Source organism: Musa acuminata, chromosome BXJ2-8 (genome assembly GCF_036884655.1).
Source record: "Musa acuminata AAA Group cultivar baxijiao chromosome BXJ2-8, Cavendish_Baxijiao_AAA, whole genome shotgun sequence".
NCBI classification, from domain to species: domain Eukaryota; kingdom Viridiplantae; phylum Streptophyta; class Magnoliopsida; order Zingiberales; family Musaceae; genus Musa; species Musa acuminata.
Window position 1 is genome coordinate 1,521,101 of NC_088345.1, and position 23,856 is coordinate 1,544,956.

The 23,856-nt window shown below is 37.3% G+C and overlaps 3 protein-coding genes across 5 annotated transcripts; 1 reads left to right on the forward strand and 2 right to left on the reverse strand.

Annotated features, from left to right (window-relative positions):
- Positions 1-544: 544 nt before the first annotated feature.
- LOC135618558 (N-terminal acetyltransferase B complex auxiliary subunit NAA25-like) lies at positions 545-14,392 on the reverse strand. 3 transcript variants are annotated; one of them, XM_065119519.1, is made up of 19 exons: positions 14,091-14,392; positions 11,746-11,902; positions 11,544-11,662; positions 11,357-11,431; positions 10,461-10,554; positions 10,230-10,348; positions 9,935-10,005; positions 8,823-8,973; positions 8,527-8,702; positions 7,434-7,633; positions 6,020-6,150; positions 5,408-5,484; positions 4,365-4,439; positions 4,073-4,265; positions 3,506-3,625; positions 3,270-3,408; positions 3,025-3,065; positions 1,776-2,030; positions 545-1,395 (listed from the first exon to the last, which is right to left on the reverse strand). In XM_065119519.1, exons 1-19 carry the CDS (start codon positions 14,235-14,237, stop codon positions 718-720), a joined length of 3,018 nt encoding a protein of 1,005 aa, XP_064975591.1. In that variant the 5' UTR covers positions 14,238-14,392; the 3' UTR covers positions 545-717. The 3 variants fall into 3 exon arrangements, with proteins under 3 accessions (XP_064975591.1, XP_064975592.1, XP_064975593.1); XM_065119520.1 differs by lacking the exon at positions 14,091-14,392 and having other exon boundaries at positions 11,544-11,681; positions 11,746-11,886; XM_065119521.1 differs by lacking the exons at positions 11,357-11,431; positions 11,544-11,662; positions 11,746-11,902; positions 14,091-14,392 and adding an exon at positions 10,743-10,882.
- A 343-nt stretch (positions 14,393-14,735) lies between these two features.
- Positions 14,736-17,662, reverse strand: LOC103994076 (pentatricopeptide repeat-containing protein At1g62350). The gene is made up of 2 exons (XM_009414354.3): positions 17,269-17,662; positions 14,736-15,257 (listed from the first exon to the last, which is right to left on the reverse strand). The coding sequence occupies exons 1-2, from the start codon at positions 17,629-17,631 to the stop codon at positions 14,871-14,873; spliced, it is 750 nt and encodes a 249-aa protein (XP_009412629.1). The 5' UTR covers positions 17,632-17,662; the 3' UTR covers positions 14,736-14,870.
- A 267-nt stretch (positions 17,663-17,929) lies between these two features.
- Positions 17,930-23,844, forward strand: LOC135618560 (SNF2 domain-containing protein CLASSY 1-like). Its single transcript, XM_065119523.1, has 6 exons — positions 17,930-18,069; positions 18,918-19,014; positions 19,432-19,682; positions 19,830-21,071; positions 21,496-21,654; positions 21,746-23,844. The coding sequence occupies exons 2-6, from the start codon at positions 18,966-18,968 to the stop codon at positions 23,642-23,644; spliced, it is 3,600 nt and encodes a 1,199-aa protein (XP_064975595.1). The 5' UTR covers positions 17,930-18,069; positions 18,918-18,965; the 3' UTR covers positions 23,645-23,844.
- The last annotated feature ends 12 nt before the right edge of the window (positions 23,845-23,856 follow it).

A 23,856-nucleotide genomic window follows, 5' to 3' on the forward strand; every position in this document is an offset into this window, starting at 1 on the left:
GTCACAAAGGAATCGACGACCCATCATCTGAACCCGAACCAAGCCGCGTCGACCTCGAAGTCACGGCTAAAAACTTGTTTACACTAACAAGGCTAAAACTGACTCATTTTCGCTCTGCTCTCCCTGCTTTGCGCGCAACACTAAAACCTTTAGCCCGAATAATAAATATTTGGTTAATGTGTAAGGATGTCCTCCTAACCCTTCAAGTCCTTTGAAAAGAGAGCCTAATTTACCTCAAGGAGAAAAACGAGCCATCGGCCATATCCGAAAAGAAGAAACTTGCTTTAGAAATGCTAAAATTGTTTTTAAGTCCTTTTAACCCTCTACTGTATAAAGAGGAGGAGAAAGCTAACCTAAAATTTTCAAGAACACAAAAAAAAAGCGGCCAAGAACAGAACATAGTAGCAGCAGCAGCAGTAACTGCATTGACATCATCAGTCATCGGATGGCTGGCTTCTTCACAAAGCGAAACATCCTGCGTCAGTCACATGCACACACCATGTTGGTTAGTTAACACATTGTCGCTCGAGACAAAGGGACCGACAGAAAGAAGAAGAAGAACATAATCAAAATTTAGACGTGCTGTGTGCTCGGGGCAAAGGGTCAGACGGTGGGCAGCACTGTCACCCCCGCTCCCCCCTCCCCATCACCACTAAAACACAAAAAAAGATGCATAATAAATAGCCCTCCTAACCCTGACTACTTCCATCATTTTGGTCATTGCATCGAGCGCAACAGCTTCAACTTCGCCTGGCATATTCGGAGTAAATGTGATAGCATCTTACGTTGTGCCCCCACTATTTTCCTACAAACGGTAGCACAACTCCAGGATTGTAGAGCTCCCAATATTCTGTCACCTACGTCGTCGGCACATGCATTTTGTTCCAGGCTTTGCAACACACAGCCTGGCCCGCCCTCAGCATCTCCTCTATGTATATGGGACAGTAAAATATCCAGATCCTGATCCTCCGACCTGTTCATTTGATCTGCCACCCATCTCTCGATGTGTTGTATGGCATCAATTAAACACCGCACTGAACCACACATGGCCTGCATATCTGGGGAACTGAGATGATCCGTCATACCACTTCTCTTCTTTCTTCTTCCTGATGGAAGCATCCATCTTATACGTGACTGCATTACTAGGATATGCCAAGAAATGGGTTCTGTCACCAACTGTACCAAAATCGGAAGCTTGTCTCCGGGAGATGCCAATATAGGCTCCGCATGCATCAGTTGTTCAGCAACACAAGACTTAACCAAGCTATCGACAATTCTCCATGAACTCATACCACATTTATCTTCGTTGAGTAGCTTCACACCACGGCAACACAGGTTCCACGCATTGACAAAAACAGCGAAGTTTATCCAGCTGATGAAATCTGAACCGAATTCCTGTCAAAAAAAAAACAAAACATTGCCTTAATAAAATCTCATGAGAATCAATAGGCCTTTGTATCAGATAGATTATGTATCGGGCGCAACCTTACTGCTAGATAATGTATGTTTACTGTTCCAATTGTTCTCTTTCCAAGTATTTATTGTTTTTGAAAGATCTCAGGCTCTATCCCAAACCAAAACCTAACAAGTCAGGTAAGGCTTGATATTCTAAGCCTATATAAATGAGTCAGGCTTAGGTCAACTCAAGCTCAACCAAATTGCCATTGCTAAAGCTGATTTATGCATAGTACCCCTTCAAATATACTATTCTTGCCCATAGTGTGGATAAGTAATAGACTCCAGTAAAAGCAACAATTAATCCATCATACTAATACCTTGAACGATTTTTGACCTCTGGAGATGGCAAGAATCACACTAATCGCATCATCAAAAGAAAGACCAATGTTCCTTGCATATCTCTCCAAAAGACATTTTAGTTCGCCGACAGCACTAGCATCAGATAAAGAGCCATTACGATCATTTTCCTTCAAGGAGATGGAACCACTCTGAATTGACAGATAGACTAGCCGAGGAAGAATAGATTTTCTCTCAATAACTTTCTTCACGATGTATTCCTCGTCTCCACCTTTCTACACACATTGGAATAGAATAGAGAAGTATAAAAAGCTTGAAAGAGCAATAACATTCAAACAGCATTTATTTTAGAAAAAAAAGGAACAGTGATCTTGTGTCCTGAATTGATTAATAAATTCTTGCTAACAGACAGACACAGGAAACCGATCAACAGAAACTTTTTTTTAGACATTAAAGCCCAAAATCTTTAAGTCAATATACCAGTTTAAAACATCTTTAGTTTGTAGAAGCCTAAGGTACATAAGCAACATCTTTTTTCACAACCAGTCTGCACCTTCTGTCTAAAGTTGCTAGATTGCCTTAATTTGATAGGCATATGGATTATCAACTTCAATTACTAAAGAGTACAAAATAAGCAGTAAAAAGAATAGGAAACGGGAAAGAATAAAAGATGGCAATAGTCGAAACTAAGGCAAACATTAGGTGAAGAATAATTCCAGTCAATCTTATTAATGAGTCTTTTTTAATGGGTTTATATATAGGGATCATATCGACACTGGATAATTCTTTCTGTTCAATGTCAGGCAACTCAGGTTAAAATAACAACAGTCTTCAGGACTGTTGGTGATTCAGTTGAAGTGGGCAGACAACAGGAACAAAGAACAAGTTTGCTTAGCGTCCAAGATAAATCAGATTCTGGTAAAATCCAATCCAAGATAACATATCCAATCCACTGTACATATAGATAATCAAAGGAAACCAACAAATTTGGCAAATAAGTCTTTTTTAGTGAAATGGTGCATTGTGATAAATTGTGCAGGTCTGGCAATGAATATCAAAACGATAAACATAATAAATGCCAAATGAGCATGACTAAATTACAAAGGCATAAGGAACATTTCACTTTATTACTTCAATTTATTTGAAACACGAGACCAAGAAAAAAAAACATCCTGTACCATTAAAAGCAAAACGAATTACAGAACTAGCAATATCTTCACATTGACATCTTCAGCAGAAATAGAATTAGTAAAGAGTTAAGAAGCATACTAAGCTCTCTCTTAGGCATGCAGATCCTTCTTCAAAACATCCTGTACCATTAAAATGAATCAGTTAAAACCAAGCTTCAACAACTAACCACCCTTACAACCAGAACTTTCAGAATGCATACTGTGTGACAAAGAAGTATAATTGACAGATTGAATTTAGTTTTACAGATTACTAAAATTTTGGAACTGGAATGTGAAAGAACAGGTGATCAGAAAACAGTGCCATGACAAGCATAGCATGCTGACCTGAAAGAAGATTTACACTGGAGGTTGGAGACCACCAAGGTCTTGCTTGGAGATCTTCGTTAAATGTCAAAGATTTCAGTTTATCTTCATTCGACATCTCAAGAAACCTGGAGCCATAGTTCAGGTTTTCAAAGATGCACTGCAAACACAAAGGAACAATTTATTACTGAATGTCATTACTAAGAATTAGAATGGTTAAAGAGATGAGAGTGTTACAAATAACAAAATTTGTTTACCTCCACTTCTTGAAGACTATCTGCTTTCTGCTTAAGCTGCAGAATGGACACATCGAGCCTTGCCATCAAAAGTTGATTCGAGTTTTCTAGGCGATCTTTAAACTGAACAAACTCAATTACCTAATAAACAAATATGACATGGAACATCAAAATTTCTCAGAATCACATACAGCACAAAGTGGGTAATCCAGCAGCAACATAGGCTTCAACAAGCAAAATACACATTGTTCCAAAAATTAACTTACTATTTGATGAACCAATATGTATTCAAAATAATAATAATTTAGCGAAACCATCTAGAAGAGAGCAGTATAAACTTAATTTTTCCCACAAACTCAGTTGTACAAACATTTAACAGAATTTCAGTAAGTGGAAACTGTTCTCTTTGTTGCATGTAATGGACAGATTATGATGTCTATCGTATCTTGATGAGCAAATCAAGAGTAACATATATGGCATAAAAGACATGCAGATAAAACTAACATCCTTATTCTTTCACATAGTTTTCAGTTATACAGTCAACACAATGAGGATCCGAAAAGGAAAAAAATAAAAAGACATACATACTTTTGAGTAGTTACGATGACGATATGCAACACAAGTAAGATCAGCAGCTTCTCGCAAATGATCATCCATAAATTTCAGATAATCTTTCAAAAGATCACCAGTTTCCTGCCAAAGTGGTGAACTGATCATTTGGGGCAAAATGTGGTGGGAAACTGTCTCCAGAAGGATGTTTTTGACATCCAGTGTACTATACCTACAAAACAAACATAAACCTTAGAAAGAATGTAGTAGTAAACAATATAAGATGCCAATACCCATCTTATATTGATCCACATCTAAGAACTAAGATTACCATTCATATGCTAATGGTAGAGCTCCCAAGTAAGAGTACAAATGCAATAATAGAATCTTGTACTGCCAGACATATCTGATCAACATGACAGACAAGTCAGGAACAGGGAACTGCAAAAGATTTATCCAGCATATATTCAGAAAGCAACCAGTAATAGAACCAATAATAAGCACAAGACTTCAGCATTAACAAACAATTTAAGTAATCCTCGTGAAACTTCTTCAGCAAGGATATGGTTCTCATAGCATGCGGGCAAGCCAATCACCAACATACATGATCAATGCCACAGTATTGTGGCAGTATCATGCCCAGTGTCACAGCCTTTGGCGAGCACAGTTGGGCCATCTAATACTCCTAATCTTCCAGCATTGCTCAATCTAACAAGCCATTTTGGCAAATTTCAGATCCTGCATAGCCATGACCATCAAATAAATGTTTACTATAATTCTCACATATTTTTCACCTGCGTAGCCATTTTGGGCAAATGTTTACTTCTGCAGCAATTTTTCTCTCATACAAAATATAACTCTTACTGCCTCAGCTTTAATAAAATAAATAATCCCTCGCAATCCAGAGGATTCACTAGTACAAATGTCAAAAGTTTCTCTATCATGCAGAAGTTAGTGAGAAGATGAAAACACCTAAATAACAACTGTATTTGGAAAATTCTCAACCAAAAACAGCATCCCCCCAGTTTATTTTTATGAACTTTTACCATAAGAAAAAAATTCAATATTTTCCTTTGGCATACTATCTATCACATTCTAGTGCTACACGATGATCTATTCCTTATTTAAAAAACCAAGAAGTTATATTTTTTCTTCATCCTTTGAAAATAAGATGAGAATGAGAATCTACAATTGTCACATAGCACAGACAGTAGTCACATGTACATGCACCATTAGGCACACTACAAGGATAAAAGTTAGGAGGACAGCCGATAATGGGGTCCCAACAGTAGGCCAAAAAACAAAAATGTAGATAGCAATACTTCAGTTTAATAAAACCAAGAGTTAAAGACAACGACATATAATTTTATATACCTTCTTATGTTTAGGCCATACTCCAAAACCATAATTGCCTCCAACAAATATCCCAGCTTCCTAGTACGCCAAAACAGCTGCAATAAGTTGTAAATTAGAAAAAAGTTACTTTCGTAAGAAATAATTCAGTTTGACCAAAAACTAGCTTTTATTTCTGCTTGGACCTAATGCAGATTTTTTTGTTTCTTTTTTATTATGTCTTTTTGGAGTTTGGAATTAGCTTTGGGTTCACTAGAGAAGTCGATGAAAGCATGAGAACCAAGAAAAGGATCAGAACAAAAGCAAAAGGTTAAATAGAAATGAACAAAAAAAAAAATCTTTTTGACATTTACAATGTATGGATACACTATTTTAAGTCAGAAGTTTACAAAGTAGTAAACTTTCAAGAATTTTAAATGCTATTAAAATGTTTATGTAAATAAGTCAAGGACGTACATGTGAACTTATTCATGCATTGTTCAGGAATTTAAATATAAACATTAACCGAGCTAATTTTTAAAAAAAGGTTGTTTCTGGTTGGAGTTCAAATTTCCATGAAAGAATACAAAGTATCTAATGATTTTTTTAAGAAAATTTGCATGAATGAAAAAAAAATTCCAAATAAAAATATACCAGGACAAGGATATTGCTGGCCATTGATAACAAATCTTCTCCATGCATGTTTTCCTGAGGGTCCAGGTCCCTTGAAAGTTTAAGGTCTTTACAAAACATTTCCAACATTTTTCTAGCAGTGCCTTCAAGTTCTGAGTATGATGGCAGGACATATAAAAAACATAAGTGACAGTAAAGTAATCACAGGACAGTAAGGTCATGCATTAAGTAGCCAGCACAAATAGACTGAAAATGCTCTGATGTCTATATCCAACAAAAATAGGTGAGCAAAAGAGTCATTTGACATGAAAAATGAAAAATATTTTCATGTAAAGGTAAGTTGTATTATGAAAGAAAAGAAAGAGCAAAAAAGTGTTAAGGCATGCTAGGTGAAGAACAAGGTCCTTTAGAGAACAAATTGATGCAAAAACACAAGATATCAATCTAAAGAAGAAATGTACTGAAAAAACAAATTACATAATTACATAAGCTATAATGTACATAACATGATAAATTGGTCTCTAATCTGACTAGGGAATTCAACGATAATAAAGTGCCTGCAGCCAGTTACTAAATGAACTGGAACAAGTGCCAGAAAAAGCAGCTGTACTACCAAAGGCATGTTAGAACAAGATAGGTGATGGAAAGGCTTCCAAGTCAGATTAGAACTATTCGAAAAAAGAGGCAAAAAAATGATTTTCCTGAACCAGGGTCCAGCACAGGCCTGGGAAAAAAAACAGATGCAACAAGGGACTGCTATCCCTTGTCAGCTGGTGTAATTTCCCACCAACGCACAAACAAACATACAAAGAAAACGAAAATTAAAAAAAGGGATTTTGATTTCCATAGGCATGGCACCTCATTTTTTCTAATGCAGAATTAAGGCTCGGTAGCCCATTTTGCTTTTCCCAACACTGTTTTGAATGTGATCTGAACCCATACACTTGGCAGTTAATGATTCTTCTCTTTTTCATCAACAAGAGACCGAAATCAACAATCTGCAAAACCTTCCAATCTATGAGCTAATCTTTGAGCCTCAACCACTAATCGGTTTCTATTTGCTTATTCTCATGTATCAAGAAGCTATTTTATAATTGCTAAGGAAGTGAATAATTAAAATTTTTTCGTGCACAATTGTCCATAAATGATCATGAACACTGAAGTTCTGTCATGCCCTCTAAAAATGTCCATAAATGGCAAATGAAATGAATGGTTAAAGCCCTCCAAAAAATCCATAAATAGAGAATATGAATGGTTAAACATGGTCCCATGATAACATAAGCATAAGTTCGAGATGCCTAGATTACAAAATGGCAGATCTAGATTCAGCCACAATATTAAATTGGTGAACATTAACATTAGTGCAATACATGTAGAACTAAAACGATATTATGCAGCTATTTTAAGCATAGAGTAAATTAATAACTTTACCCACCCCTAAGAGAGAGAGTGAACATGAAACCAAAAGATTCTTGTACTTTAAAAACTGTCATAGCATGGCCCAGGGCTTTTATAGGGGATGCAGATGTTGATTCCAAAGTTCTCATATTGTCTAATAATTGATCTTTCTCATCATCAGTTAGGAGGCGAAGAAACATTTCCACATCAGAAGTAAAGCAAGACAAATGACCAAACCTGCGGTCTCCCAAACAAAAAAGATGAAAAACAATGTAAGACTACTATATCTTGGATTCAAAGATAATATTAGAGCAATATAAAAATTATATTACTATGATCCTAAATAGATAACATCAAATAGAATTTGTCACAACAAAGATATCAAAACTTGACAGAATATTTGGCTTTTGATATTACAAACCAGAAAAAAGAAAACACTATGATCAAGCAGTTCATTGCATTCATCAGGTTAATATAGTACAGAGTTAAGATTTAGTTTAATTACAAACAATAAAAAGAACAAATACAGAAAAAATAGAGCTAAACATAAAACATATCCACTGTCTCGAGAATATATTTATCACATTACATTATGAAAATGTAGAAGACATTGAAATATAAATTGCAAGGAAACAAATAAGATCGATGCTCATTTTCCCACTTTATACAGAAAATACAATTAAACTTCCACCAACCCATAATAAATTCTTTTGCATTATTGAAATGAAGTGACTGATACGGAACTTTCAACAACCAGAAAGACTCATCTGGACGTGGATCAAACACAAGGCTTCAAAGAAACAAGTATGAATTACTGTTTACTCAGAATGCACAGAGGATAAGATGCCCACTTTTAGCAAGTTCATATATCATATCCGACAAAAACAATAACATAAGCAGTGGTAAAAATGAAAAGCACAAGAGTTGAAGCAGCATGAAAATTTCTTCATGAATAGTCTGTGTTCAAATTACATGAAAATTAAAGGAAAAAAAAGAATGTTTTGTTTATGATTCAACCAATCAGCAAATTTAATAATTCAGGTATTACTTCCTAATAAAAGCAACCCATTGATCACTCCAAAGCAAGATAAACATGTCTCATATCCAGTTAAAACGAGACAAATACAAACCTATAAAAATAATTCAGCAAAGACTCCATGAACTTGCCATCATGTGCTATTCCATGCAGACGGTGACGCCGTTCAATTTCAATTTGTGCTAAGTGAGGTCCTCTAACACAATCATTACGGCAATCCATTTGCAGCTTTTGAACGAATGATAGAGCATTGGAGATTCGTGAATCAAACTGTATGTTTTTGTTCACAAGAAAAGAAAAGAAAAAGCTCCATATTAAGGAAAAACTTAAATTTCCCACCAAAAATGCATTGCAATAGAAGAATTATCATATTCATGGTTTCAAGTATACCTCATCCTTGGTTAAATGAGTTGCCTTGCATGCTTTAATGTCATCAACACATGGTAAACATGATTGATGGGAGGAATTTGTCTTGGACCAGTTCACATCCTCCTCCAACAAACATGCTAAATAATGCAGAAATGTCTGCCAATCATCCGGACTGCACAATCAAAGAAGTACAAAGGTCAAATATGGTGGTAACAAAGAAAGATCAAATATAGTGAAAGCCAATTACAGACAGGGAATCAGACTGCTTAGATAGTGCATTAAGAATTACAATTAAAACTTAACAAGCCACAGAGGAAAAAAATAAATAAATACACTTTTCTAGCAGAAAGACATGTCAGTCTTATATATTAGAAAAACTTAAATTCTTAAGCCACAATAGAAGGAGAAATTAGAACTAAGAGTACAGCATTCTACTCAGATAGATATAATCATACCTATAGCTTCCATATAATATTCACCTTTCTTAGTTAAGCATATTTACAATTTTCCAAGAAATGAAGCTTATTGATCTAACCCTGACAAACCTAACCTTTATGTGAATCACTGTCATTGACTATCAGAAAACTGTGACCATCCACTATTATTTTGCTAATTTCTCCCACAATTTGCCAGAAGACCATGCCAATGGCCAAAGCTTACCATGAGCCAAAGAGGTTTTTGCAAGCTATTGTTGCAAGTGAAAGTAGTAATTTGAAAATTGAAGAGACTAATTAGATATTTTCTTCACTATCAAATTGGTGCATTTGGCGAGAGAGTGAAAAAAAAAGAGAGGGGATGTTGAACAAGAAGCAAAATATTGAGAGAATCCCTTAGTGATGAATCAGTTATTCACGTAGATTGAAGACTTCCAGCCTTTTTAACTAGGAAAACAATCACAGTTTTTATAAAGGTTCTAACCATAATATCTTTTAAAGAAGGCCATTTTTGCACTTCTGTTGCAGACTGGTATGTATCTGCTCAATTCCCATAAAACAAAAACCAAAAAAGTGACGTATTTCATAGTTCATAACACCATCTATATCATCCAGGCATTCTAGTACCATCCATTTGAAGTCTGTAAAAAAGCTAGCAGTAGCATCAATAATCTACATAGTCATAGGATGATCAAATACCATGACTCTAGGACTCTCTGGAAGATCTCTGCAGCAGCAGCATAGTTACATGCACGTGCAAGAAGCCTCCCCTGTCAACTTGACATCAAAAAAGGACATCAGAGAAGAAAATTTGGTAGATTTCAACTATAGTACATGTGAGACATCTCTTAAAAACCAAACCATAGTCTCATCTAACAGATTATATCAACTTGATGTAGCCAATTTAGTATATATGAGGGAAAAGGACAAATGTGAGAACTGAGAAGGACGAATATTGATGACAGTAATATTTAGTACAATCCAGGAACTCTACCTGGATCCTTAGCTTATCCTCTTCAATTCCTATAAGAGAACCCAGATTCCCAGAAAGAACTTCCAGAGCTGCATCATACTTTTCTTGTTGTTCCAGTATTGATATATACATAACAAGTGCTGAAGTGAATTTGAATGGTCACATTAAGCATAATAATTAAGTATAATAATCCAAACAAAAAGAGATTATAAATGGTGCCAAGATATATGAAGATGAGAAAAAAATCCACACCATCTGGCTCATGCAGGCTATGAGAAGCCATGTGCTTCTTAAGTAAAGCCTCTGCCAACTGCAACAGTTTGTGACCACTGCTGTTGCAAACTACCTGTCATACATGACCAATTGGCCAAGCATTCAGAAAACATACCAAATGTCTGATAATAAACTTAAAATTTATAAGAAAACATATTCAATATCTAAAATTTAAATTTCAGATAATATCACAAAATTTTCATGGGTTGAATTTTCAAAACCAACAAAAGTAGAGTCAAGGTTTCAAATACTGATCAGTACATATTTATTGGTCTGACAAAAGACCATATGGTCTGATAGCAATCTTATGTCTTTCAGCTGATACCAGACGGTCCCGGTCAATATACCAACTGGTTCATCGGTACCATACTAGCCAGTAGACCAAGATTAAAAACCATAACCTGGACAAGAAAACCACACTATTTAGGAAATTTTGCTCAATCCGGACCTCAGCAACCACAACAGGAACTTTCTATACATAACATGTCATCAACTTGGGAAGAATTAATGATGCCATAAGTTATATTCTCATCATCTATAACACCACTTTGTTGTCACTAAAATAAGAAAACTACAAGGACCAGAAAGTCACACTCTTGATCCCAATAAAGCTTATCATGCTATGCTTCAAAATGTCAAGAAAATCTTTACGCATTTCTAATGATACAAATGCTACAGCTAAGGTGGATTAATTTAAAAAAGTCCTAAAAAATTATTAACTAAAAATTCAGTTTGAATCTCTGAAGATAGCAAATTTAAACAAAGTTTTTTTTTTTTGCTGACGTGTCATCAGAACAGCTAAAAAAACTTGAAATAACATAGAAGATACAACTGAAACATATAGGACAAAAAGGAGAAGAAAAGACATCAAAAACCTGTAACTCAATGCTGCAAACTGCCCAGAGCAAAAACCTCTCTTCACTGAAATGTTTATACATTTTTATAGCTATCTGTCATAACAACCAGAAAAATTTTCACAAAGAAGTAACATGAAAATCCACTTAAAATAACCAAATATTCCATATTTTATTTAATATTACAACATCATGGAAACTACCAAACCTGCTGTTGTTTCACAAATGAGCATTCACGAACATAGCAATTAAAAAGACCAATCATGATCTCCAAGTTGTTTGGGTGTTTGGCACAGGCATGCTCGTAGCATGAACTAGCGAGATCCACTGGTAATATCAGCCAAAGCTTTAAAATGTTAAAAGATTATAACTGCATGCAGAGAACAAAAATTGAAAGAAAGTAGATATACAGTGATCAAGCCGTTGGAAAACAATCTGCAACGTGCTGAGTGTCAGCTCATCGATATGAAGAAAATTATCAGAATATAAAAATTCCTTTGCTTCTAAGCACACACGTAATGCTTCATCGGGCTTTCCCATCCTCTCCAAAATAAGAGCTTTGAGTGCCTAAATTACGAAGTTGGAAATCAGTTTAACAATATTTCACAATAACTTGATACATTAGAGAAAAAGCACACAAGAGGTAGGGCACAAGTAGACATACAAAAAAATGCAAAGATAAGTAACACGGACATCTTAGACCAACTAAAAATGATAGAATCACTACAAGACCTTCAGTAAGATGTTGAAAATGATTTATTATGGGTTTTAAACAAGTTTTGAATGGCTAGAATCAAGACCATAATTGTCCTAGGTTTAAGGATCGAAGTTGATATCAAGAACAACCAACCAGGATAGACCAGAAATTTTATTACCTTAGTTCACGCTTAAATGTTAGAATAAAATCAATTAATACTTCATTTACTTGGCCTAATTTTCTGTAAAGATATTTCAATGAATAAAATAAATATGCTAAGATATGCAACAAGTATTTTGGTATAAGGATAATTTATTTTCTGTCGAAAATAGTTTTTCCATTGAGGAGCGAAGAGAAAGGCAAACTATGAACTTGAGATATAAAGACAAATTTATGAGGTTTGGAGTTTCATTGAATTAGGCTAGAATTTACATGAGTTGCAGCTGTAGCAGCACAAAGGAAGATACGGTCAGAAAAACAACTGAATAAAGGATAAAAAATTCTTAATCCTTTTTATATTATTCATGGAATAAAATGAGAGACTATTGTTTTTAGCTGCTCATGCCACTATGCAAAAGAAAACTTGCATAGCCTCTTCTACAATGTGGTATGACCTCTTGCCATTCCTAACCTGGCACAGTACATACTGATAAGTATACACAGTGTAGGGCAACTAAAAAACTTGCTTCTAACATACTTAGGAGTGCAACCGAATAGCAGGGTGAGTACAGTCATTTGTGTATTACCGGTTGCCAATTCATTTAGCCGTGACTGACACTTCCCATGACCTGAATTTATAATTACATATCCTATCACATTCCTCTTACAGCTTCTTACAACTCCAAAACCTGCTCTTATAAGGATTTATACAGACTGCTCAAATCAAATAAGCACTTGGTAATGAGAAGCAGAAAAGAAATTTTCGACTGTATGAAACAGACACACAACATAAGTCACTTTCTGCACAAGCTATTGCATCCATGAACTCTGACTACAATTCAACACTCAGACTAGAAAAAGAAATTAGGTTAGCCGGTTGACCAAATACTAAAATCAACAACCAGATGGGTACAGAAAGCAAGTTGTACAGCCAAAATTTGTCTCAGAAGGGAAAAAATTCAAAACTAAAAGATGATAGAGATGCTACGCCTTGAGTTCAGTTGATCAACCACCCTATCAACCCACCATTAGAGTCGTAGAAATGGAGGTTTGTTTTTTATTTGTAACACTTGGAACATTTAGGTAAAGAAACGATCCCCTGCTTTGGCAAATATGAAAGCTTTCACTTGTCTAAAGGATAAGTCTCTAATAAACTCGATCATCATTTTTCACAGTACAATATTTAAGGTCTACACTTTCCTCGATCCTCATCCATAAAGTTTTAGGACAGCATAATCAGATGATATGTACCGTCTATATGATAGCCAGTCATGTTTATAAAGTGACTACTATGGTTCTTGGGTTTTTTCTTTCAGCAAAGAAATTGTTACTTATTTGGAGGAAAAGTATTCTTTATTTAACTCGGCAATGTTCCAATACTACGATAGCAGTAGGATCCTTCACCTGCAAATTTCTCAAGAGAGGTGGTTTCATTTTGTACCAAGGATCATTTTAAGAAAACAATCACCTTCTTTGGCTTCTTGGTTTTCTGTTCTGTCGGTTCCCCTTAGCCTCTTCTTGCGTTAAATATAATCAATAGTTTTCTAAAAGCTCGTAAACCAGATCCTTCACGACAAAGAAAGGGGAAATCAAGAACGCCAGCACCTTATTTGCCTAATTCGGATTAGGTTCTAGCGTTCAAGAACACCACATAATCCAAACGCCAAGGAACATACTAAACGAAACGATCTTTACGTCCACGATTCGGTTTAATTTCCAGGTTTTTACCAACAACAAATGATCAAAACACCAAAGAACAGATTTCCCCTACGCCGATCAAGTTCCGGGTTTCAAGAACGCGAAAGATCAAAGTGTCAAGAACGAATGCGACAGGCTGCCATGAGTGTCTAAGAGTACCCGAGATGGCATAGAAACAGATCAAGAAAGTGAGAAACTCACCAGGGCGTAAGGAGAGCTGGGGTACTTGACGAGGAGACTCGAGGCGAGCTTGAGCGCCGGCTTGTACTGCCGGGAGTCGACGGCGTCCCAAATCGGCCGGACCCGGCGCTCCGGTATGCCACCGGCGACGCCAAATTTGGTCGCCATCGGAGCTTTCAGTTAGGGTTTTCGGCTGGCGGTGCGGAATAACTGAGGCGCAAGAAGGAAACAACGGGGGGTCTTAAAAAGAGGGGAGGGGAGGGCGGAAGAAGCGGGGCTTGCTGATGTGGGAATCGCGGAATCGATTGGTTTCTTCCATCTTTGTGTTGGGTCGGGTCAAGATATGGGTTTAAGTAACCATAAGTCAATGTTTAGTCGTGGAGAAAATATTAACCAGAGACGGCTGAGATTAACCAGAGCAAGGCCCAATTTTGCAGCGGACGGCCCGGATGTCGTATTAAGGGTGGGAAGGCCCACATTAGGAGCGAATAACCAAATGAAGGGGATACGCAATAATAAGATGGCGATCATACCATACATATTTCATCGTCATACCATACACATTTCATCGTCATTGAGCTATATACCAAGATGGCGATCATACCATATGAAACGACGAATCCATTCTCGATCCACACAGCAAACTTTTGGATCGTGGACCAGAGAGAGATTAAGTTTCCATAAATTGCAGAATGACCAAAGGTTCATTTTCCTATATCATCAATCATCTTTCTTAGAACTGCTATTGCAGCTTGATAAGAGATGGGTGTTTCAAATTTCTCGAGAGGATACAATTACTCCCTACTCATCAAGCAAGTCATCTGGTGGATCATATACAATCATATCAGGAAACAAGTCCAAGAAATCCTGCTTCATTTTTTCCCTCAATTCAGGATATGGTATGAGACCTTTCAACATAACTCGGAAAGGGAGAGATAATGGTGGATCAGGAGAGCTTCTCATATCATCATAAAATTCCATGGCAAAAGCAGGTAGCCCACCATCCAAGAAAGCTCTCACAATGTCACCATAGGTATGCTGATCAAAGTGGACATCCTCACTCTTCAGATGTGCCCAAACCTGTTTTGCCTCCTCCAACTTCTTGTTTCTTGCCAACATCATGAGCATGTCTCTGTAGAAAAACATATCTGGCCGGTACCATATCTCCTTCCGCACTGCATCATATATCTAAGACAGTTAATAAAGTTAGTGATATTCTAATCAACCTAAATGCTTATCATTCAGTTGCATATGGGTAGAAAACAAGCATTTATTGTTATTCATTTAAGAGAAATTAAGCATTATTCTCAGGAAAAATGACCCCATATCACCACAACAGGAAACGAGAACTTCATGAATGCTACCATACAACATAATGGTCAGCTGTTCAATTAAATGTTGAATGGTTCAAAGATTGTTCATGAAGAAATTAGATTAGACAGCTCCTGAATAGGTAAAATGGGGTGTTTATTCATAAGAGTTATCTAAAATCTCAAGATTTCTCAAATTGCTAATTAAACTTCAAAAGCGAGCTCTCTTCCTATGTAAATTTCCTGTATATGTATGCTTTGTGATAACCTTTTGGACATTTCACTCATCCACTTATCCTCTGCAATATCACTTTTCTCTTGGCCTCTACAGACTTTATAACTCACCTGGAGTGATTACCGATAGAGATTCATGTCATACAATCTGTAAAGATTTAAAGATATCTTAAAACTTTTTCATTGAAAGAGGATGATCAAATAATCCACAAATTAAGGAAAAGTAGACAGAAATGAACCTTTTTTTTTTTTCTTGCCAACAAATGTGTATGTCAAATAGATCTAGATGACATTCTGACCTTAAGTTAATGCCTCAAACCACAAAAAATTGAAGGTGGTCAACTGCATGAAGGTATGAACTTTTTCGAGACTAAGACCATAATATTTATGTCCTGCTCAAAGGTTGCATTTGCTCCAGGGTTAAAGAGGTTTACGTTGGTAGTTATTGGTTCATCGAACAAACAATATCGAGTTAAGGAGGTTAAATAGATCCATCCAAAGAGGTTAAATCCAGATAACTGGAGAAAATTAGCCCATCAAAATGGTGTTAAAAATTAAAATTACACCCCCATGTTTTCCTTGCTAACCTAGATAACCCATCCTTATCAACCAAACATAAAAAAATAGAGTTAAAGTTAGTTAGCCGGCTTAGAAAAATTTAACTTGGTTATCTTAACCTTGAACCAACCATGAACTAAAAGCACGATGAGCCACCTTGTCTCCCTCTTTCCACATTTTCCCTCTCTTTGACAAATTCCCTGGTGCTTAATTTTCAGTCTGATTATAAATATGAATTTACTTTTGTCCTCCATTTTCTTGGCCTTTGTTCCAAGAGTTGCCCAATCTTTGATGTTTAATCAAAACAAGCAACAGCATAATAATGTTGCTATGCAATGTCATGTCACCTAAATCATTCTAATTTTCCTAAAACCATTTAAATTACTTGCTGCTTCAGCACATGCATGTCCTTGGTTAAAAATCAGCGTATCATCTATGACAAACTGAAAAGCAATCAACTGAAATTCTAATCCACCAAGCGGCCGTAGCCAACAGTCGTACCTACGCGTACCTAGGCGTAATATGGCCATGCGCCATTTACAACGTGAAAAAACCAAGGTTCACTTCCATGTTTATGTTGGGACTAGTAGAAATCAAATTGAATATGAAAAGGGCACAGCATGGGAAACATAGACATTCCTACTAACATTGTGACAATAAGTAGAACAACTTTCTATATTCTACTTGTGTGAACAGTGGTAAAATGTGGCTTAAGTTTTGGATTTCAAATGTAAAGATCATGTAAATCCAATTTAACACCTCTTTGTTTAATTGTTTTAACTGCCAATATATTTTTTGTACAAAAATAATTGATATTTTTTATACTACATGACATTCTTTGCATCTCCAAACTAAAGTATAGCAATAAAGGGCGGCCTTTTGCACAAGGGCTCAACCAACGCAGGATCGACGGCAATAACCACCATATTTTTTGTTAAAACCTTCACAAGAGAGCATCTTTTTGTTCCATCACTACCTAATTAGCAAGCAGCAGAAATTTTAACAAAATCACATAAATGCTCCCAAATCTAATCGAACCAAATCGCCAACACAGCAGAACAATTCAATCAGGAGCATGGAAAATCAATCCATCTCACCTTCATGGCTATAAAAACGTTATCCTGACGCTGGAATTCGGCGAGCACCGCAAGCAGATCCGTTCTCAGAAGCCGAGCGACGTGGGATCTCATGAACTGCTGGAGGCGCGGTCCGTGGGAGGCGAGACGCTTGAGTTGCTGGACCACGAACAGGCCCTCCTTCCCCATCTCTTTCTTCCGCCGCCAGATCGAGAGGCTAGGGCTCGAAGCCAGCGAGGCGGAGGACGAGGAGCCGGAGCGGAGGAAACCTGCTCCTCCTCCGGCGATGGCGCCGCCGCCTCCATCACGGCGTAGAAGGAAGGAGAAGCTGGTCCCTCTGCCGAGCTCTCTGATGGCCCGTCCCCTCAGCAAAACCGAAGCCATGGTCTGGTCATTTCCCGCTTCTGTTGTGGTTCATCCCGATTAGGGTTCTATCGGAGTTCATGTAAGGGGCCCACAGCATCGCAATGTGGGCCACACGCCATGTTTGACTCATGTCCGGTTACACTGTCGATAAAGCGTTACGCCTACGACCAAGATCACGCGTGAAGCTTACGTGCTGTGCTGGCAACAGGCGAAGCCGTTGGATGTGGGAGAAGATAAACGTTATTTTACTCGTTTTCGTAACTTTAACGAGTATCAATAGCACTGCCGTATAAAGTTACCCTCCCGAGAACCGAGAAACTCGACAGGGTTGATAAAGCACCTACGCGACCAATTTTTTTTTCTCGGGCAATCAATTTCCTCTCTCTCCCAGAATCGCAGTGCCGCCCCGTCCTCGCCGCTGGTCGGCGGCGCTGCTTTCCGACCACCCGCCCGCCGGTAAGAGGCACAATGCGCTCTCGGCCCTGTTGCATCTTCTTGTTTCCCCCTCCTACTTTTGTGCCCATGGTCGAAAGGCAGGTAACTTTTGGCAGAAGCGACTCGCGATGTACGCTCGTGTTACTGAGCATAGAAAGAGAAAGCGCAACCAGATGCTCGTAACCGGAAATAGTTAACTATCGAGACACTCCTTGACTGCCTTGAACGATTAATCTTTGTCTGTCTTAATTTAGTCGCGATGCGGTTTGAGATGTTTCTCGTGATGATTGTGATAGGTTTAAATCATTGATTATGAAGAGAGGCATTAGAAGAGTTGTGTTCATTGCAAGCAAAACTGCGGTTTTTTTTTTCTTTTCTTTTGAGATTTTTCCCTGTTGCAAAGGTTAATTGCGACGTGATCAAATTGAGAAGCCATTATTAATTTCTGCAGTGGTTTCTAATTATGTCTCTATGCTATTGTAGTTACCATAAAAAAAATGTATTTGTCGGAGTCTTATTGGTTCATTTTGTAATCGTTTCTTTTGATAGCGTAGTTGCTAGATGACTATAATTGTCCTCCCACTTTAACTGATTTGCTGACTTGCTTCCACTTTGCATGTGATTTTAATCTTGAAAGTGTGTAAATGTCCTGTTTTTTAACTTGATTATAGCTAGAAAATTTTATTTTTGCTTGTTATTTTCTATATGTTGTGTTTTGGCCGGCAGGGCTGCTGTATCTCATCGCACATTGTCAAATATTAGAAGTTCATGGTTACATTTGTTTATGTTGCACTTCCAAAATTATATCGAGTAATTCATATTTTTGATCATACATCTGAGTGTGACTGCCCCCCCCTTTTTTTTTGCAGGTGGTTCTTGTGGATGTGGTACACTAAAAGCTAGGTTGCTGTTAAATAATGTCAAAAAGGAGATTGTCTCACTGCAACCATCCGATTAATGGAACTCGTAAGCAAACACAATCATTCATGAAAATCCAATTGAATGTGGACACCTAGAATTCTAGATGGATAATTCTTTAAGAAGGATTTGGATACTATGAGATTTTCTTTGTTAGAAAATTAAGAAAGCGATCATTCAAAGCATCATGTGGATCTTATAAAAAAAAAATGAACCCACTGATCAAAGCAAACTCATGAATTTACATCATCCATGACTAATTCCAGTGTGGAATATATAGATTCTGAAGAACAACAAGAGCAAACCTTGCTACTTATCAGAGCTTTGATGTTTAAGTTTGATGAATTTAACCTGGCTATGGTTACCATAAAAAAGCAACCTAGTTTCCTTTTTAGATCTCTGTTTTTAGGTTTTCTCTTGCTTCCTGGTAATTAGACTGACAGATAATTAAATGCTAACCTTCAGCCTTTGAGGCATATTATCATGGATCTTGGCATGGAGTAGATCATATTAGCATCAGAAATGGAAGTACTTTTGCAAAGTTAAACTACCACGGAACCATGATTGTGGATAAAGTAGATGGTGATTGTCTACGTATGAGATCTAGGAAAGCAAGCTTGAGTGATTGCATCCATTTTCTGAAGCCTGGCGTAGAGGTGTGTGTGCTTTCACGTCATCCAGTCTCAGCAAATTTTGGCCAAGAAGTGCAAAAACCTGTAAGCCATGTTATTTCATTCATTTGTTTGTTTATATCTACCCTTGTTTAGCAGCTTCGAACCAGATTGTGATAGAAGCCATTCCACCATCATGGCCTTGGATATTGCTAGGCACCCATTTGAATCATAATTGCTACGTTTTTGCAGTTGCTCTCTTGGCATGATGCAATAATTATCTCGATCAAGAAAGTCCGTCATGTAGATCACTGCAGTTTCCTATTCTCGGTCATGATTTGTACAAACAAATCTTCGGTGAGTGAGAAGAAGGGCAGAAATGACAGATGGGCTGAGGTTGTTCCAATTGATAACATTTCCATCCTTCAGAAACTCCAAAGTGAACCTTGTGAAGATGGATATTACCAATGGAACTCAACTGTAGATTGTGTATCCTACGGTAAAAGTAAGCTGCTCAACGAAGCATTTTCTTCTGAAGTTGCATGGTTGCTTGTACTGTCCACTCTAAAGGGGATGAGTTTTGACTTGAAGTTGGTTCAAAATAAGTTAGTGTCTTTTATCACTAAAAGCTATCAAGAGTCTGCAAGTCTATCTAATCTACAGTCAGATGGTGCCACAAACATAACCAATTCAAGTTCCCATGAGACAATAAAGATCATGCGCTTCCAGTGGTCCAATGAGATACTGAAGCCTAAGATTCAGACTGTTGTCATGGCACCTTCTGAGGAAATAACTCCCGAGAAAGCAACTGAGGCCAACCATCATGTTGTCAATGTTGAAAGCGACTCAGAAGTTGAGTTTTTATATGAACACACGAGTTTGAGACATTCTAAACGATTAAAAGTGGTCCCTGATCGTTTTAGTAGCTATTCTTCACCAGATTTTGGTCGCTGTACTAAGAAGATTGTGATAGAGGGTATAAATGGAACTGATGAAACTTGTATTCCTTTTAAATCTGGGGTTTTATTAGAGGGGGATCTTGATTATGTGGAATTGCAACAACAGAAGTTGTTGGAGGGAAAATCTGCACTGCTTCACTCACGGCATTCTTCCAATCTGCATGAAATGACACTGATAGGCTTACACAAAAGAGGTAAAGATGGAAGTACGGACCCATCGTCAAATGAAATTGACCATATTCCTCTACATGTATACAAGAGAAGATTCAAAAGGAAGAAATTAGCAAATCCAAATGAGTGCAAAGAGGTGATAGAGAAGTGCATAGGAAATATTAGAAATCAAATTGAGAGACAGTTTGAGCCTATTGTGCCACAGGCAGCTTATCAACCAACAGCTTCACCAAAAGAAGAAGAAGAAGAAGATTTTAACTGGACACCATTGGCTGATACTCCAGCAGAACAAAAAGAACACGAAGATTTATGGAAAGAGATGGAGCATTCTTTGACCACACTTGCTCTTCTTGAACAGAAGCAGGTATGACCGATTTAGAGTATTACAATTTGTTCATTTATCTGGTGCATCAGACCATGCTAAGTAGGACTAAAGATACTTTAATAAAGTTCTGTCAGCCAAATCATTTCTGAAACAGTCTGTCTATGTTTTTAACAATGATGGAAACATTAGGAGACTATCGCTGTTATGTGTAAATCTTTAAAACTGTTAAATTCATCCTCTTTTTATGTTTTTCTTTGATTTGCTTTTGGTGTCTTTTATTTTATGTTTATGTTGGTCTCTTTTATTTTTATTTTTCTCTGTAGCATCTTTTGACACAGGTCTTAGAATAAGTCCAAATGAGATGTGAAAATACTAGTTATAAGAAATATCATTTTATCTTATTTTGTTAACAAAAATTGTGCAATTTTTTTTTCTCATAGAAGCTATTTTAAGGAATTGGCAGGCAGTGAACTTCGAATCCCAAACCGAAGGTACTTTCAATTCAGTGGAATATGGTGAAGAAAAATGCCAACATGATTACGAGCTGCATGATGAGATTGGACTAAGATGTCGGTTATGCAGCTTTGTTTGCACTGAAATAAAGCATGTGTCACCACCATTTGTAAGCATCAAAGGCAGAAATTGTAGTTCCTTAGCTGATTTTGACAAAATTGGTTTTTTGTATATAACAATTTCATATTTGCTCCATACAGTTACAGGTAGATGGTTGGAATTCATTCAAGGAGAAATTTGTTGATCAAACACTCTGGATTGAACGGTATGATCTGGAACTGAACGCTTTAGGAGATGCTATTTCCTCGAGGGAAATTTCGTTATCAGAAAGGTGTGAAAATGTATGGTCCTTGATAGATGATCTCCAGTCAAAATTACACCTTCACCAGAAGAAAGCTTTTGAGTTTATCTGGAAAAACACCACTGGATCTTTGAAACCTGAAGAGATGAACCATTTGTCAGAAAATACTGGTGGTTGTGTGATCTCACATTCTCCTGGTTCAGGAAAAACCTTGCTTATAATTGCGTTTATTGTCAGCTACTTGAGACTATTTCCTAAAAGCCGACCCTTGGTACTTGCTCCCAAATCTGCCATCCATACCTGGAGCAAGGAATTTCAGAAATGGGGGATTTCAGTTCCTGTTTACCTGATTCAAAGGGAAAACAAATTTAGAACATCATCCTTCAGGACTAGTATGCCAAGTAGGAAAATGAGGCAAATAATGGATTCTGTTAAAAAGCTACAACAATGGCATGAAAATCCAAGTATTCTTCTAATGAATTATTCATCATTCTTTGCCTTGTCGAAGCAATATTCAAAACTCGAGCATATTAGGTTCGTGGCTGAAGTTCTGCAAAAAAGTCCTGGGATTTTGATTCTGGATGAGGGTCACAACCCAAGAAGCACCAAATCAAAATTACGGAAGCTCTTGATGGAAGTGAAGACTGAAAACAGAGTTCTTTTATCTGGGACAGTTTTTCAAAACAACTTTGAGGAATACTTCAACACACTAGCTCTGGCCAGACCTCGCTTTGTTGACGATGTTATCAATGAGTTGGAGCCAAATATGCTGAATCTTTTTGATAGAAATAAGCAAAAGCAAGCAAAGACAAAAATTCGCAAAGAAAGACTGGCAAGAAAGCTTTTCATGGAAAAAGTTGGACAAAATATTGAATCAAACAAAGAACATGACAGAAAGCAAGGGTTTGGTTTGTTAAACAAAATCACAGGTGGATTTGTCGATGTTTATGGCAGTGAAATATTAGATATGCTTCCTGGCTTGGAAATTTACACTATTATGTTGGCGTCAACAGAACTTCAACATGAAATGTTGATGAAGTTACAGAACTCAGTGCCACACAAAAGATACCCACTTGAATTGGAGATACTGGTCACAGTATGTTCTATCCACCCATGGTTGGTAAAATCAGTGGGTTGTGTGACTAGTTTCTTCAGCGCAGATGAGTTGGAGACCATCAGTAAATGTAGAGAAAATTTCAGGCTTGGTTCCAAAGTAAATTTTGTGATTGATCTTGTGCACAAATCCGATATTCGAGGGGAGAAGGTTTTGGTTTTTTGTCACAATATCTCTCCATTGAACTTTCTGGTTGATTTGTTTAAGCTTATCTTTGGGTGGAACAAAGGAGAAGAAGTACTGGTTCTGCAAGGCGATCAAGAGCTCCCTCTGCGTGCAAAAATAATGGACAAGTTTAACGGTGATGTCCATGGCAAATGCAAGGTTCTGCTTGCATCAACCACAGCTTGTGCCGAAGGCATTAGCTTGACTGCAGCATCCAGGTTGGTTATGTTGGACTCAGAGTGGAACCATTCCAAGACAAGGCAAGCAATTGCTCGAGCATTCCGACCAGGGCAGGAGAAAGTGGTCTATGTGTATCTGCTATTGGCTTCAGGGACTTGGGAAGAGGGCAAGTACAAGAGTAATGCACGGAAGGCTTGGATGTCGAAGATGATTTTCCTTGGCCGTTACATCGAATTTTCCTCTTCTAGACAGGTGGAACATATCGATGATGAACTCCTGAGGGAGCTTGTGGAGGAAGATGAGATAAAAATGCTGCAGATGATAATGAGACCTTCTTAATTCAGGAACAACCGTAAAGCAGCCTGGATATCAATCGATAGATCTACTCTTTGCTTGAAGTGCTGCTGCTTCCAATGCAAGAACACGAGTTATCTGTGTCAGCATCGAACGAAACTGTACTTGAAAATGTTATTAATTTTTGTTTCCCTGAAATGTACATCTCGCACTTTAATTTTAAGACCATTACTGATTTGCACTAACAGATATGAAAG

Bases quoted from the DNA above. Each gene is read 5' to 3' on its own strand.
- LOC103994076 (XM_009414354.3), bottom strand. From the start codon at position 17,631: ATGGCTTCGGTTTTGCTGAGGGGACGGGCCATCAGAGAGCTCGGCAGA. The intron at 15,258-17,268 runs GTGAGATGGATT...TAACTGTCTTAG, and splicing joins ACGTTTTTATAGCCATGAAG to ATATATGATGCAGTGCGGAA.
- LOC135618560 (XM_065119523.1), top strand. From the start codon at position 18,966: ATGTCAAAAAGGAGATTGTCTCACTGCAACCATCCGATTAATGGAACT. The intron at 19,683-19,829 runs GTAAGCCATGTT...ACGTTTTTGCAG, and splicing joins GCCAAGAAGTGCAAAAACCT to TTGCTCTCTTGGCATGATGC. The intron at 21,655-21,745 runs GTAAGCATCAAA...TGCTCCATACAG, and splicing joins AGCATGTGTCACCACCATTT to TTACAGGTAGATGGTTGGAA.
- LOC135618558 (XM_065119519.1), bottom strand. From the start codon at position 14,237: ATGGCGACCAAATTTGGCGTCGCCGGTGGCATACCGGAGCGCCGGGTC. The intron at 3,626-4,072 runs GTATGTATGTCT...TTTGTTTATTAG, and splicing joins GTCATCGTAACTACTCAAAA to GTAATTGAGTTTGTTCAGTT. The intron at 2,031-3,024 runs GTATGCTTCTTA...CAATGTGTGTAG, and splicing joins CATGCCTAAGAGAGAGCTTA to AAAGGTGGAGACGAGGAATA.